General features: G+C 39.2%; 1 protein-coding gene across 1 annotated transcript; it reads left to right on the top strand.

The window, feature by feature from the left end:
• Positions 1-11,407: 11,407 nt before the first annotated feature.
• Positions 11,408-14,841, top strand: LOC103435579 (MDIS1-interacting receptor like kinase 2-like). Its single transcript, XM_029100896.2, has 2 exons — positions 11,408-14,237; positions 14,331-14,841. Exons 1-2 carry the CDS (start codon positions 11,525-11,527, stop codon positions 14,699-14,701), a joined length of 3,084 nt encoding a protein of 1,027 aa, XP_028956729.1. The 5' UTR covers positions 11,408-11,524; the 3' UTR covers positions 14,702-14,841.
• The last annotated feature ends 414 nt before the right edge of the window (positions 14,842-15,255 follow it).

A 15,255-nucleotide genomic window follows, 5' to 3' on the forward strand; every position in this document is an offset into this window, starting at 1 on the left:
GCAAGAAGCACTATTGTATTTCTAGTTCTCCACCTCCTGCACCAACGTCCATTTCAACCTGTCAAGTGGAGAAATTGCTTTCTCAAGGTCATTTTGGTGTAGTTCTTTTCTTCATAGAACCCGAGACTCAGGTTGCTATTGTTAGGGATCTCACTGTTCTTCAAGAAACTGAGTTAGATGGCTTATTATCTCGATTTGCTTATGTATTCCAAGCACCAACCACACTTCCTCCTTCCCGTTCTCATGACCATAGAATCCCTCTTTTGGAAGGCAGCAAGCCTCCAAGTGCTAGGCCTTATAGGTATGGTCCCTTACAAAAATCTGAAATCGAAAAGTGTGTTCAGGAATTATTGGATTTGGGTTTTATTCGAGCTAGTAACAGTCCATTTTCTTCACCAGTTCTGTTAGTTAAGAAGAAGGATAATAGTTGGCGGATGTGCATGGATTATAGAGCTCTAAATTTGATCACAATAAAGGATAAGTATCCAATACCCTTAATTGATGAATTATTGGATGAGTTGTTTGGTGCTCAATTTTTTTCGAAGTTGGATTTGCGGGCAGGATATCATCAGATCAGGGTCCATCCTAGTGACATTGAGAAGACAGCATTTCGCACCCATGATGGTATGAATTTTTAGTAATGCCATTTGGGCTTACTAATGCCCCAGCCACTTTCCAAAGTTTGATGAATGAGATTTTCCGACCCTACTTGAGGAAGTTTGTTTTGGTTTTCTTTGATGATATTCTCGTGTACAGTGACTCTTGGGAATCCCATCTTCACCATTTGTCTCTGGTTTTCAAAGTTCTCCAAGACCATCAATTGTTTGTCAAGCGAACTAAGTGTGACTTTGGCAAATCACAAATCGAATATTTGGGCCATGTGGTGTCTCGGCAAGGGGTGGCAGCAGATCCAAGTAAGCTTAAATCCATCCAAGATTGGCCTCTTCCTCATTCGGTTAAGGCTCTCAGGGGTTTTCTTGGCCTCACTGGTTATTATCGAAAATTCATTCCGAATTACGGAAAGATTTGTGGACCACTTACTGTACTAACAAAAAAGGATGCATTCAAGTGGACTGATGAAGCTATTAGGGCCTTCCAGGCTCTCAAATATCTCATGGTATCTCCTCATGTTCTTGCTTTACCAGATTTTTCCAAAACCTTCATTATTGAAACTGATGCTTCCAATAATGGACTTGGTGCTGTTTTACACCAAGAAGGGAGGCCAATTGCTTTTACAAGCAAAGCTTTAGGCCCACGAGCTCAAGCAATGTCCACATATGAACGGGAAATGTTGGCTATAGTACATGCAATCAAGAAGTGGCAGTCATATATTCAAGGGAGGCATTTTGTAATTAAAACTGACCACCATAGCCTGAAGTTCTTTTTACAACATCGAGCTCACACCCCTTTTCAACAGAAGTGGATTTCTAAACTTCTCGGTTTCGATTACGAGATACAATATAAACAAGGTTGTGATAATGTTGTTGCTGATGCTCTTTCTAGGATGCATTCGGATGGGGAACTGTCGGCCATCTCTTATCCTTACATGGGTTGGTTGGATGATATAAGAAGGCATAATGAACAAGATCCTTGGATAATGGACAAAATTAGGGAGTTACCTTCTGATGGTGCTTCCACATCCACAGCTCGGTACCATTTTGATAATGGTTTTCTTAAGTATAAAGGGAGGATTGTTTTAAGTCCATCTAGTGGTTGGCGGGACAAGATTTTCTATGAGCATCACTGTACTCCAGTGGCAGGTCATTCTGGTTTTCTTAAAACATATAAGCGAATTTCCCGATCTTTCTATTGGCAGGGTATGAAGTCTGATGTTATGCAGTGGGTGGCAGCTTGCTCAGTTTGTCAACAAAACAAGACTGAAACCTTGGCTTCTCCTGGCCTACTTAATCCACTTCCCATCCCATCTACTGTATGGACCGATATAGCAATGGATTTTATTGTTGGTCTTCCTCCTTGCAAAGGTCAAACCATTATTTTTGTGGTCGTTGATCGCCTTTCCAAGTATGCTCATTTCCTGCCCATGTCTCATCCATACACTGCCCATTCCGTAGCACATATATTTGTTGACCATATATTCAAACTCCATGGTATGCCATCCACAATAGTAAGTGATCGCGATCCTGTTTTCTTGAGCTCTTTTTGGAAGGCATTTTTTGCATTGCACGACTCCAAATTGTGTCTCAGTTCGGGTTACCATCCTCAAACCGATGGTCAAACAGAGGTTACTAATAGAGGTTTGGAAACATACTTGAGATGTTTTTGCAGTCATCAACCAAAGAAGTGGGTTCACTGGCTTCCGTGGGCAGAATGGCATTACAATACTACTTTTCATACTTCATCCAAACTTACACCATATGAAGTTGTGTATGGGCAGCCACCTCCCGCTGTACCTACTTATGAATCTGGAGCAACTAAGATTGATTTGGTTAATAGGAGTTTAGAAGAAATGGGAAGAATTTTGTCTCAGCTCAAGACTAATCTTGTATCGGCTCAAGTAAGGATGAAACAGCAAGCCGATAAACATCGAACTAAGAGGTCTTTTGAGGTTGGAGATATGGTTTTTCTGCGATTGGTACCTTATCACCACCAATCACTTGCTAAACATCCCTTTCATAAGCTTCAGCCACGGTTTTATGGTCCATTTAAGGTGTTGCAGAAGATTGGTCACGTGGCTTATAAAATTGACTTACCTGCCACATCCAAACTTCACCCAATTTTTCATGTTTCATGCTTGAAGAAACAGTTGGGCTCTGATATCATTCCTGCAGTTCCATTACCTGTAGTTACAGAGGATGGACTCTTGGTGGATTATCCATTGGCAATATTGAGGCGGAGGTTAACGGGTCATGGCAGTTCATCTATGACTGAGGTTTTGGTGCAATGGAAGCATCGGCCTAAGGAGAATGCGACCTGGGAAAATTATGCAGAGTTTGTCAACAGGTTTCCTGCATTCCAACCTTGAGGACAAGGTTCATTTTTTAGGGTGGGGTAATGATAGGATGCTGTTAGTAATTGAGTAACTGATTGAGTGTTAGTGTTTTTCTCTGTTAGTAGTTGTTGTTTGTTAGTTTCAATAATAATCTGTTGGTTAGAGATAAGATTTGGGAAATACCTTGTAACCGCCTTAGCTTGCAGTTTGGTATAAATACTGAACACTAGTGCAAATGCAGGGCATGTATCTTGTTAAAGAAGTTGTTGAATAATATAGAGAGGGATATTACAATACAAGTGCAAGGTTAGAACAAGGGGTTCTATTAGGTCACCGGGCAGGTCCCTATGGCTTTGGAACCACCCACATAATGGTAAAGACAAGCGTGGCCGCTGCGCCTCAATCTGACACTGACCAGGACAGCAAGTCTATAGCTTCTGTGCGTTAAACCAAATCCCATCAGGAGTTGTTGTCGTAGTCGTTGAATTATAAACTGTATCTCTAGTAGTTTAATCGTTGTCCTACACGGATTCATCAAACCAAAAGTACATACAGATTGGAGACATGGGGTGACAAGTATGGTATCTGCTTACTAGTTGACAGGCTTCGAACGATTTTGAGCCGAAAAATTCTCGCAAAGCTAATGAACAAGAAAAGAGAATGCAGCAATAGGGATTACAGTGAAATGTAAACAATCTACAACTAAGTTGAGTGTGCAGAAGTTGCTGAAAGATCGATAACTGGATGAGATGTGACCCTTTTCGCGTTGGACTTCAATTGTCAGGTGATGCTTTCAGGCCAATTAAAAGAGTGACCAAGACTGTTATCATCGTCCAGATTTTCACTTTGTGGTTCATTCATCTACGCAATGGGAAACGTTGTACAGTCGAACTAACAAAGAGACACATGTAGCGAGAAGTCATCTTCGTTGAATTCTGAATCAACTCCCTCGTGTCCATCGAACTCAGTAAGACCCAAGAACATCTCAATTGGAACTTCTTTCGACGCAAAATCTTCTTCTATGCGATCGTTAACCACACCAACTGGCTCGCTGACATGAAATTTTCCATTTTCGGTTTCTACAGCATAATATTTGGTATCTAAAGGTACAATTTTCTCAGAACCTTTTCCCCTGCTCAACCTTGAAGGCAAAGTATTAGTCCGCCGGACACCCTTGTATTTTTGCTTCAATTTCATAATCTTCGATTCTGCTGATCCCGAGCTGAAAACTAGTCTTACCCCCCTGCCCTTCTTCGACATCCATGTTCCTATCATGGTGTTTTAACGGAATTGAATCTGGTGGAGTTCCAGAAGCTGTTACACATGCCCTTCCGGGGTGACATGGAAAAGTAATTCCAGGTTGCTTCTGAATTCCTATAAGTTTTCCGCTCAAACGGCCAGAAAAGCGGTTCATCAGTGGTAGTTAGATCTTCCAAATCTTCAGCCTCAGAAGCATGTTCTGATGAAAAATCACACCCTGATGATATTTCAGTTTGTGCTTCACTGGGTGTAGAAACACTAGAATTAGATGACTGAAAGTCATGACCCCAACAACTACTTTTGTAAGATGGGCTGGGAAAATCAGACAAAACAATCCGACCTTGAATCTGTACCCGGTGTCAATTTGTAATCATCTCCATCGAGATTCAACAACGAAGAGGCAACCTATTCTCTCAAAATCTAGAGGAGTTGAAGAGTTACCACAACTTGGGGAGCCTTCAGATGAATTTGCACAACAAGACTCAGTACCTTCAGAAGGGCATAAAAAAAAAACCTCTTGCATTATAATCCTCCGAACATTCGTGTAAATTATTGTCTTCATCTCTCAGATCAATATGCAAACTCGATGCCTCTTCCATCGGATTTGTTCTTGCCAGCATTGGCAACTATGAAGGTAACAAAAATTCATTTGAATGAAATGAATCGAACCACCTATACTCTCTGAAAAAGGCAGAAGGTGATGGACAATCAGAAGACAACCACATGGACTCTCTATCGTTACCAAACTGTTTACATAGATCAGCATCTTCTTCTGATGATTGGAAAATAGCAGCCGCAGCCGCAGCCTCAGCCTTCTTGCTGCTTTCGCATAAAGTACCTGTTTTCGTCGCACATAATCTAATGTGTTTGTTTTGAGCACCAATTGATCTTGGTCTGAAATCCTCATCACCTCTATGGTCAATGCTACACTAGTTCATTGGTGACAAAGAAGAAACCCTCTTCATGAACTCACAACAACCATCTGTTCCATTGAATTTTGTTGTGATAATTGCAAGTGTACAATATCGTCCAAGTAACATAGTGATAAGTAAAGTGTCGTTCTAATGGATCGAATTAACCTAAATTTACTATTGCCATGAACTTCAAACTAAAATTAAGTAAACGAAGGATTATGATCACAAATTCAATTATCAAAGAAACGAAACGCAGTAAAAATAGCAATTGATCAAACACAAAGTAAAAGTAAATGTACTATAAAAGATTAATGTATGAATACACTAAGACATCAGGTTCCTCATTCTCAATCCCATCTAATCTTGTTATTTATATTAACATCAAATTATTCTCATGTTGCTAGCAATTATCCCTTGATTTGTCAATATTTCATGTCAGAATATACTAACCGGGTTTCTAATTATCTACCCATGCTATGTCTAGCCATATATATAGATATTCAATACCATTTCCACTCAATGGATAATTATACGAAACTACACAAATTATAACCAGTATGTCTACTTGGCTAAGAAATTCATGGTAATTGTTATGAGAAACAATCTACTAAACTCAATCTATCAGTCAATTTATTCTTCACATAAACAATGGCTAGTCATTTGATAACAATAGCGCACGACAACATTTACTCAATATGAAAAATAACTGAGATTAATATAAAATAACGAGAATTAGATGTTCATGATAAGAGTACACCCTAACTCTAGCAAAATGATTTAGTTCATGATTGAACTTATGACAAATATGGATGAATTCGATGACATGGAAGGAATCTTGAACTCCAACTTTGTATGTGAGCGTGTGCATACACTAGGAAGTCTGCAGCCTCCTCTTCTGATGTCTATGCTTTTTATATGTGCTGTCTTTTTTCCTTAAATCCCCCTCCTCTTCTTAACTAATCCACATGCCAATGGTATTCCAGTTAAATTCCACCCCTTGTAAAAAGAGAGCAGCACCGCTTCAATTAAACGGGCAGCTCATTGACACAATTTGAACTAATTTTTAATGCCCAAATTCAAGCACACATAGCAACAACCCATTTCGTACTTTCTTCGTACTTTTTTGGTATTTCCTTTGAAAAATCTACAATTATCTCCTAACTATGATTGAAACTGAAATATTATGTTTAGTTTTATCAAACAAAAACTTTTAAGATTATCCATATATTTAGTGGCGGATCTACAGAGGAGACCTGGGAGGTCCCAGGACCCCTTGGCACCCTAAGTCGCTGCTAGAAATTTTCCGGAGGACCCCTCGTACTTGAACACGAGTTATGTGCAGATTGCAGGTTGCAGCGGCTGGAGAAGATGACCGTGCGCGGCGCAAAGAAGAAAGTCTAGAAAGAAAATAGGGATCCTTTATAACAATTGACCCAAAATGACAGTGTTTTGGCCAATTGTTTTAATCTTTTTTAAAAATAAATAAAAGAGAAGCAAAACGCTGTTGTTTGTCCATGACTCCATATTGTTTTAAAGCCCAACCCCACTTATTTCCCCAGAGTCCCCTCTTTCCCCGCTCATCTGCTTTTCCCCCAATGCCCCATCTTTATTATATTCACTCAAATTCCAATGCAACTCCCCTATTTCAAAACCCTAAATTTCTTTCCCCATATGTTTTTTCATGTATTGGTAATGAAACTATTATGAAATATTTTCTGTCACGCCCCGATCCTGAAATACGTCCATGATTGACACATGATGTTACCAAATACCAATATCACTCATATACCCTGCCTTCGGGATATGGACAATGCACAACTCAAGATTCGAATTTCATGATAATTTTTCCTTATACTTTATGGCTACATCTAACCTTCTCGTTAGACTGCCTACGTACCCTCAAAAGGGATCAAGCCATTTGTAGTTCACTTTGGCTATAACTCGACATATAACACAGTCTGTTCAAGCCAAAATGCATAACATTCCTCAATCAAACATTTGGACTTGAAGAGCATGAATTATTCGATTCAAACTACATAACAACCCGCATGACAATCAAGGTTTCTATTTCATCCATCATATAAATCATTATGTTTCACATAATACCGCAATTCATAGTATATAACATATCAAAGAACCAATGAAGCACAATATTATTCTCAATTCACAATGATCACTGATCTAATTGTATTAATAACAATCATATTCAACATCCTTCCACAATCATCTCAAGTAACCCATTCCATGATATCAAGGAGGCATGATATTAACATTTAATTGTGTTAATATCAGTCAGATCACACCTCAATGCACAAAATTAATAAAGGACTTCCATATAATTCCCTGCTTGGATTTCAAGTAATAACTTGATAATTCTAATTTATATTCACAAGATCTATTGTGATTAATTCCCATTCACTCGAATCCAGGGTACAAGTCTAACTTATGGAAATGAGCAAGAGTAGGAATTCCGGACCACTCAACGGAATCCAAATCACATCGGTTTCCGGATCACTTAATGGAACCAAAATTATCAATCGGTTTCTCACATGTAAAATTAGTGTCATCGATCACAATCCATAAATATCAAGTATAGAATCATGCTTTATGAAATTATAATCAAGTCACTGACAACTTTGAAGGAGTCACCCAGACATCCAACTACTTTTCTAATTCAAAGCACAAGATTCTCAAAATCCATCGTTCATATGTACATTAAAAACTAGGGCTAGAGGGATGCAATTCGGCCGAAGCCTACATCTTTGAAGCCATCATAATTCAAATTCAATAAATCCCAAGGTGAGTACGATCCCGAACCTTCACTCAATGGAATCGCGAAATAAGAGGGATTCCGGACCATCTCTCAACTGAATCCAAGTGGATACGATTCTGGACTCTCACTTAACGGAATCGCTAAGTACAATACATAACAATAACTAAATGAAACCCAAGTTAGATACGATTCCGGAACATCACTCAACGGAGTCGCGAAGTAGGAAGGATTCCAGACCATCTCTCAACGGAATCCGAGTGGATACGATTCCAGACCATCACTCAACGGAATCGCGAAGTAGGAAGGATTCTGGACCATCTCTCAACGAAATCCGAGTGGATACGATTCCGGACCATCACTCAACAGAATCGCAGAAGGCCAATAACCATATATACAACGTCTTAAAGAAATAAGACAAGCATAAGTTACTTAATTTACAAAAGCTCAACCAAGGGAAATAAAGCACAAATACTAAATTTAGAACGAATCAACGAAGCGAGAGATGAAACCATATCGAAGCAACAAATCTCCATCACCACGGGTTAACGGTCTACCACTAGTCCTCACATTTCATCACAACATGTCAATCAAACCAATCAAACCATATTTCAATTTATTCATGTCAAATCTCATTTCATAAACTTAAATCAATGGCTAAACATTAAAAATAACAATTCAATAGAAAACATATTTATAAAACCAAGTCATATTCACATAGGGTAACAATTACGAAAATAGGGTAATCACCAATATCACATATATTAAAGTTACTCACCTGAGGTTCACACTAACGCACTCTAGCATGGAATTCAAGGCATCAAGCTCTATCACCACCAAAAACAAAGCACAAGTCCACATTTACATTTCTCTCAATAAATTCACATACTCAAAACTCTCATAAGTCTCCCACAACAACATTTAATGAGAATCAAACCGTCGATCAAATGTATGGTCCATGATCTTACATCACTTGCTCCGTAAGATCCAACCACTAGATTTTCACTAGTAAGTTCCTAAGGTCCAACAACTAATAACTAGGGTGCTCACAAAATTGTACGACGATCCAATGATCGGATTGTCGTCAATCATGCAAACGAGTGATGGTCCAATTTGATCACCACACCAAACAATTGAATTTCGGAAAACTGAGCTAGACATAGGTTCATAGGGTCACTAGAAGGTATTGAGTACTTAGACAACACTTGTGGACGGTTCCACGCACCGCCACACACGATGCTAGCCATGGTGAAGGGTTTGAAAACCCAAAATTTCAACATTAACTAGATGAGCTCAAATTTATGTGTCAACAAGGGAAACACTTTTCACAAATAAGCCGACGACCAATTCTAACTGGATTCTAGGGTTCTAAACACCCAACTCCAAAATGAATACGAAAGTACAAACCAAGCATACCAACTTGAAGATTATGAAGAGTAGATGAAGTTTCATACCTCACTCGAAGGAAATGATTGCCGGATTCACCGGAAAATTGATAAAACCGATGGAAACCCACAGAACTTTGCTGCCTCGAACTGGAAAAATGGATAAGAAAATGAGAAATTTAAAAGTACAAAGATATAGGGCTCGCCAAGAGCTTTCCATGGACACCAAGATCACCCAAAACGGACCTAGGATGAAGGAGATATGAGCGGGTCAAGATGGTGGGTTAATGGGTCGAAATCGCCCATAAAGGGTCGAAATCAGCCATTCCGATTTTTTTTTTTTTTTTCAGAATCCTTTCCCTCTCTAATTGGTCTCTCCCTCTTTTATTAAACTCACTTAATCTTTAACCCACACGTGGAAATTAAATAATTTCTACAATCTATAGCTTACAACTTCAAACGTCTGTAACTATACCGTTATAACTCGGACTCGCAAACCGCTTTCGCCTATGCGCTCGTGGCTTCGAGTCCTATTTGAAAACGTTACTTGTGACCTCAAAAGAGCAATGAATTTTAAATAGTTATTTTCCAAACTTCACTCTTCGTAACTAGTTTAATTAAAATCTAAATCCAAACAATTTAAAATAAATTCTCGAGAAATAATATAAAATCTCAATAGTACAAATATGTAGATTATAACAGTGAAATTCGGGAACGAGATTTCACATTTTCAGACTATGAAACCTTGTTGTTGACGCTTGAATTAAAATTTTATAGCTTGTAATGTTGTTTTGCACATCAATAAAAACAAAACTGGCTAGAGCTCAAATTTATGTGGTAGCTAGAGCTCAACAAGGAAACACTTTTCACAAATAAGCCGACGACCAATTCTAACCGGAAGCCGTCCAAATTCATCGGTGAAAACCGGGTTTATAGGGTTCTAAACGCCCAACTCTAAAACGAATACGAAAGCACAAACCAAGCATACCAACTTGAAGATTATGAAGAGTAGATGAAGTTTCATACCCCACTCGAAGGAAATGATTGCTGGATTCACCGGAAAATTGATAAAATTGCCGGAAACCCACGGAACTTTGCTGCCTCGAACTGGAAAAATGGATAAGAAAATGAGAAATCTAAAAGTACAGAGATGTAGGGCTCGCCAAGAGCTTTCCATGGACACCAAGATCACCCAAAACGGACCTAGGATGAAGGAGATATGAGCGGGTCAAGATGATGGGTTAATGGGTCGAAATCGCCCAAAAAAGGGTTGAAATCAGCCATTCCGGTCTTTTTTTTTTTTTTTTTTTTTTTTTTTTTCATAAACCTCTCCCTCTCTAATTGGTCTCTCTCCCTTTTTTATTAAACTCACTTAATCTTTAACCCACACGTGGGAATTAAATAATTCCCACAATCTATAGCTTACAACTTCAAACGTCTGTAACTATACCGTTATAACTCGGACTCGCAAACCGCTTTCGCCTATGCGCTCGTGGCTTCGAGTCCTATTTGAAAACGTTACTTGTGACCTCAAAAGAGCAACGAATTTTAAATAGTTATTTTCCAAACTTCACTCTTCGTAACTAGTTTAATTAAAATCTAAATCCAAACAGTTTAAAATAAATTCTCGAGAAATAATATAAAATCTCAATAGTACAAATATGTAGATTATAACAGTGAAATCCGGGAACGGGATTTCACATTTTCAGACTATGAAACCTTGTCGTGGACGCTTGAATTAAGATTTTATAGCTTGTAATGTTTTGCGTATAATTTTTGAATGAAATTTATTATATTTAACTTTTTAATGTTATTTTAGTATATAAATTTTTTGACATTTATTATTGGGACCCTCCAAGTTTAAAATCCTAGTTCCGTTACTACATATATACACTATACAATTTACAATTTACCTTTACCAACGTCAATCTTCAAATATAGTTCTGTGGTCCAATTACAGTTCCATGTTTACTATTCTACAAATCAGGTCATGTAGTTAGCGTGGTCATATTGAAGACTAACAATGCTCAAAAATTCCAAGCGTCAACTCCACGCTTGACGGGAAGACTCGGGTCAGTCAACACTGGCACCATCAGCTCTTGATTGAGTAGAAAATCCTTTCAGAAATTCCAAGCGTAAAGAAAGGATTAGAAACTGTGCACCTCCAAAGTTGTTACTAGCTCCCATATTTATTTGTGACGCATACAAACTGGCGAAAAAACATATCATACTGCAACTCAAAACCATGACATTTCTTTATATGCTCCTGCTGCTGTCCGCATTCCCACTGATCAAAACGACATCTATATCTCCAAGAAAACAAGCTGAATCGCTCATCAAATGGAAGGACGACTGGTCTTCATCATCATCGCCACCTTCGCTACTCAATTCATGGTCCCTCACCAACCTCAACAGCCTCTGCAACTGGACTGCCATTTCCTGCTCCAAAACCAGAACAGTCTCCAAAATAGACCTCTCCAATATGCAAATTCTCGGAACACTGTCCCTCTTCGACTTTCCCTTATTTCCAAATCTCACACACTTCAATCTAAATGGCAACAATTTCGTAGGGCGTATACCGCATGCCATTGGAAATCTCTCCAGGCTCACATCTTTGGACTTGGGCAACAACTTTTTTAATCATCAAATTCCATCGGAGATTGACGAGGTAACAGAGCTTCAGTATCTAAATCTCCGCAACAACAGTCTCTCTGGTACCATCCCTTATCAACTGAGCAATCTCCAAAAGGTATGGTACATGGACCTTGGATTAAACTATTTTTTCTCTGCTGATCAAGATTGGTCTCAATGCCGGAACTTGACGTTCCTCGACTTGTCTCAAAATAATTTGATTGGCAAAATTCCACCTTCGATAGGCCAACTTAGAAAGCTCCAGTACCTTGATCTTTCATACAACTCCTTAGACTCTTCTATCCATTCTGAGCTTGGTCTTTGTACAAACCTCACCCACTTGAGTTTAGCTAATAACCGATTCTCTGGCACGATTCCGGACAATATAGGTTTGATTTCTGGTCTTCAACGTGTTGACCTGAGTATAAATCTTCTGGAAGGGAAAATTCCATCCTCTGTAGGCCAACTCAGGGAGCTCCAGTACCTTGATCTTTCATCCAACTCCTTAAACTCAACAATCCCTTCTGAACTTGTTCTTTGTACAAACCTCACCTACTTGTACTTGTCTTCCAATAAACTCAATGGGGAACTGCCTCTTTCCTTGTCCAATCTGAACAACCTCGTCGAATTGGCTGTAGATAATAACCGATTCTATGGCACGATTCCACCTTCGATAGGCCAACTCAGGGATCTCCAGTACCTTAATCTTTCATACAACTCCTTAAACTCTTCCATCCCTTCTGAGCTTGGTCTTTGTACAAACCTCACCCACTTGTCCCTGGCTTCCAATAAACTAAACGGGGAACTGCCTCTGTCCTTGTCCAATTTGAACAACCTCGTCGAATTGGGTTTAGCAAATAACCAATTCTCTGGCACGATTTCGGACAATATAGGTTTGATTTCTGGTCTTCAACATATTGACCTGGGTATGAATCTTCTGGAAGGGGAAATTCCACTCTCTATAGGCCAACTCAGGGAGCTCCAGTACCTAAATCTTTCATACAACTCCTTAAACTCATCAATCCCTTCTGAACTTAGTCTTTGTACAAACCTCAACCGCTTGTCCTTGTCTTCCAATAAACTCAACGGGGAACTGCCTTTGTCCTTGTCCAATCTGAACAACCTCGTCGAATTGGGTTTAGATAATAATCTATTTACTGGTCAAATCCTTCCTTCTCTGGTCTCCAATTGGATTAATATGGAATCTTTGCAACTTCAGTCCAATGAACTCAGTGGGGAGATTCCGACGGAAGTTGGAAATATGAGCTTTCTGTTGACGCTCAATCTAAGTAGGAACCACTTGACAGGAGTGATCCCTCAGACTCTAGTCAATTTAGCTCAGCTTGAGCTGCTCGATTTGTCACACAACCATCTTTCAGGGCAAATCCCATCACTTCTCAACATGTTTTTTCTTCGTGACTTGGATTTTTCTTATAACAACTTGACTGGCCCAATCCCAGGCATTTTCCAATGGGCACCAGCAAATGCTTTTGTTGGAAACTCTGGCTTGTGTGGGGAGGTTGTAAATATTATATGCGATTCCCCCATCAGAAATTCAAAAAAGAATAGCAGAAGAGTTCTAATTGGTGTCCTTGTACCTGTTTGTCTAATTGTTGTCCTTGTACCTGTTTGTGGTTTATTAATGGTTACAAGTGTCATTGCTCTTATGTTCCGTAAGAAACCCAGTCTTGTTCGGAACAAAGTCAACACTTCTGAAAACTTTGAGAGTTTGGAGTCAATGATATTGCAAGAGGAAGTAAAGTTTACGTTTGCGGAAGTTGTGAAGGCTGTAGATGACTTTCATGACAAGTACTGCATTGGGACAGGAGGGTTTGGAAGGGTTTACAAGGCAGAGTTGCAATCAGGCCAAGTTGTTGCAGTTAAAAGGCTTAACATGTCAGACTCTAATGATATTCCAGCAATCAATCTCCATAGCTTTCAAAATGAAATCCGAACTTTGACAAGCATCCGGCACCGGAACATCATAAGGCTCTATGGCTTCTGTTCAAGAAGGGGGGGTTGCATATTCCTGCTTTATGAATACTTAGAGAGAGGAAGCCTGGGAAAAGCTTTGTATGGAGTTGAAGGTGTTAATGAACTTGGCTGGGCTACTAGAGTCAAAATTGTGCAAGGACTTGCTCATGCACTTTCTTACTTGCACCATGATTGCTCTCCACCAATTGTGCACCGTGACATAACCGTCAACAATGTATTGCTTGAGTCTGATTTCGAGGTTCGTCTCTCAGATTTCGGAATAGCCAGGTTATTGAGTACTGATTCATCCAACTGGACAGATATTGCTGGTTCGTTTGGCTACATAGCACCAGGTAATGTAAACTTAATTTGTACATTTATGATTCATCTTTTTGCTTATTGGGATATGTTTTAAGGTAGCCAGTTTTGTTTTTATTGATGTGCAGAGCTTGCATACACTATGCGAGTCACGGATAAATGTGATGTATATAGCTTTGGAGTGGTGGCGCTCGAAGTCATGATGGGAAGGCACCCAGGGGATATGCTAGAGTCCCAGCTACAAGAATCATCAAAATCAAGGAGGGACAATGTAGAATTGCTGCTGAAAGATTTGTTAGACCAAAGGTTGGAGCCGCCAACCAACGAATCTGCAAAGGCAGTGGTGCTTGTGGTGACAATGGCCTTGGCCTGTATACGAACGCGTCCTGCGTCCAGACCCACAATGTTATTTGCGGCACAAAAACTCTCAGCTCAAACCCTGCCTTGCCTACCTGAACCATTTGGTATGTTGACAATCAACAAGCTAATGGCACTATAAAAAATAAAACAAAATAAAATAGAAGACAAGGGCGAATAGCTCAAACTTCCCTTTTGTATTCCTGCCACACGCAATTCCATCTAATTTCTCATGTAATACATCTTCAGTACCGTAATTACTCATCTGTATTATTTCTCGAATGTGGATTAATGTGTGATGAAATTTCTTAATCGTAATTGCATTAAACCGATAATCCATCATGTGTCAAAATAACTCCACTATTAATAATAAAAAAAATTGAATTATGGATTTGTGTCCTTCCTCTAGTTCAAAGAGCTACCCTAAAAAATTGAACCTACATGGATCATTTTCGCCATGGATTATTTTGAAAGCAAACACGTATGGAACTACAATATGCAATCTAACCTTGCATCTTTGAACCATGTCGCGCGTCGAAGTACATTTGATCTTCCAGGCATTCTTAAACTTTTCCGCTATGTCGAATATAGGTTTGTGCCTTTCCTCTCTAAATCTGCAACAGCCAGAACTGCTTTCACTTTCACACTACAGCACAATATAAGACACTTCGACACGACAATCTGTTAAATTAGTAA

Source organism: Malus domestica, chromosome 04 (assembly GCF_042453785.1).
Source record: "Malus domestica chromosome 04, GDT2T_hap1".
NCBI classification, from domain to species: domain Eukaryota; kingdom Viridiplantae; phylum Streptophyta; class Magnoliopsida; order Rosales; family Rosaceae; genus Malus; species Malus domestica.

What these genes read in the sequence shown, in the direction of transcription:
- LOC103435579 (XM_029100896.2), top strand. Translation starts at nt 11,525, where the DNA reads ATGACATTTCTTTATATGCTCCTGCTGCTGTCCGCATTCCCACTGATC. An exon ending in GTTTGGCTACATAGCACCAG is followed by an intron (nt 14,238 to 14,330) that starts GTAATGTAAACT and finishes ATTGATGTGCAG; the next exon opens with AGCTTGCATACACTATGCGA.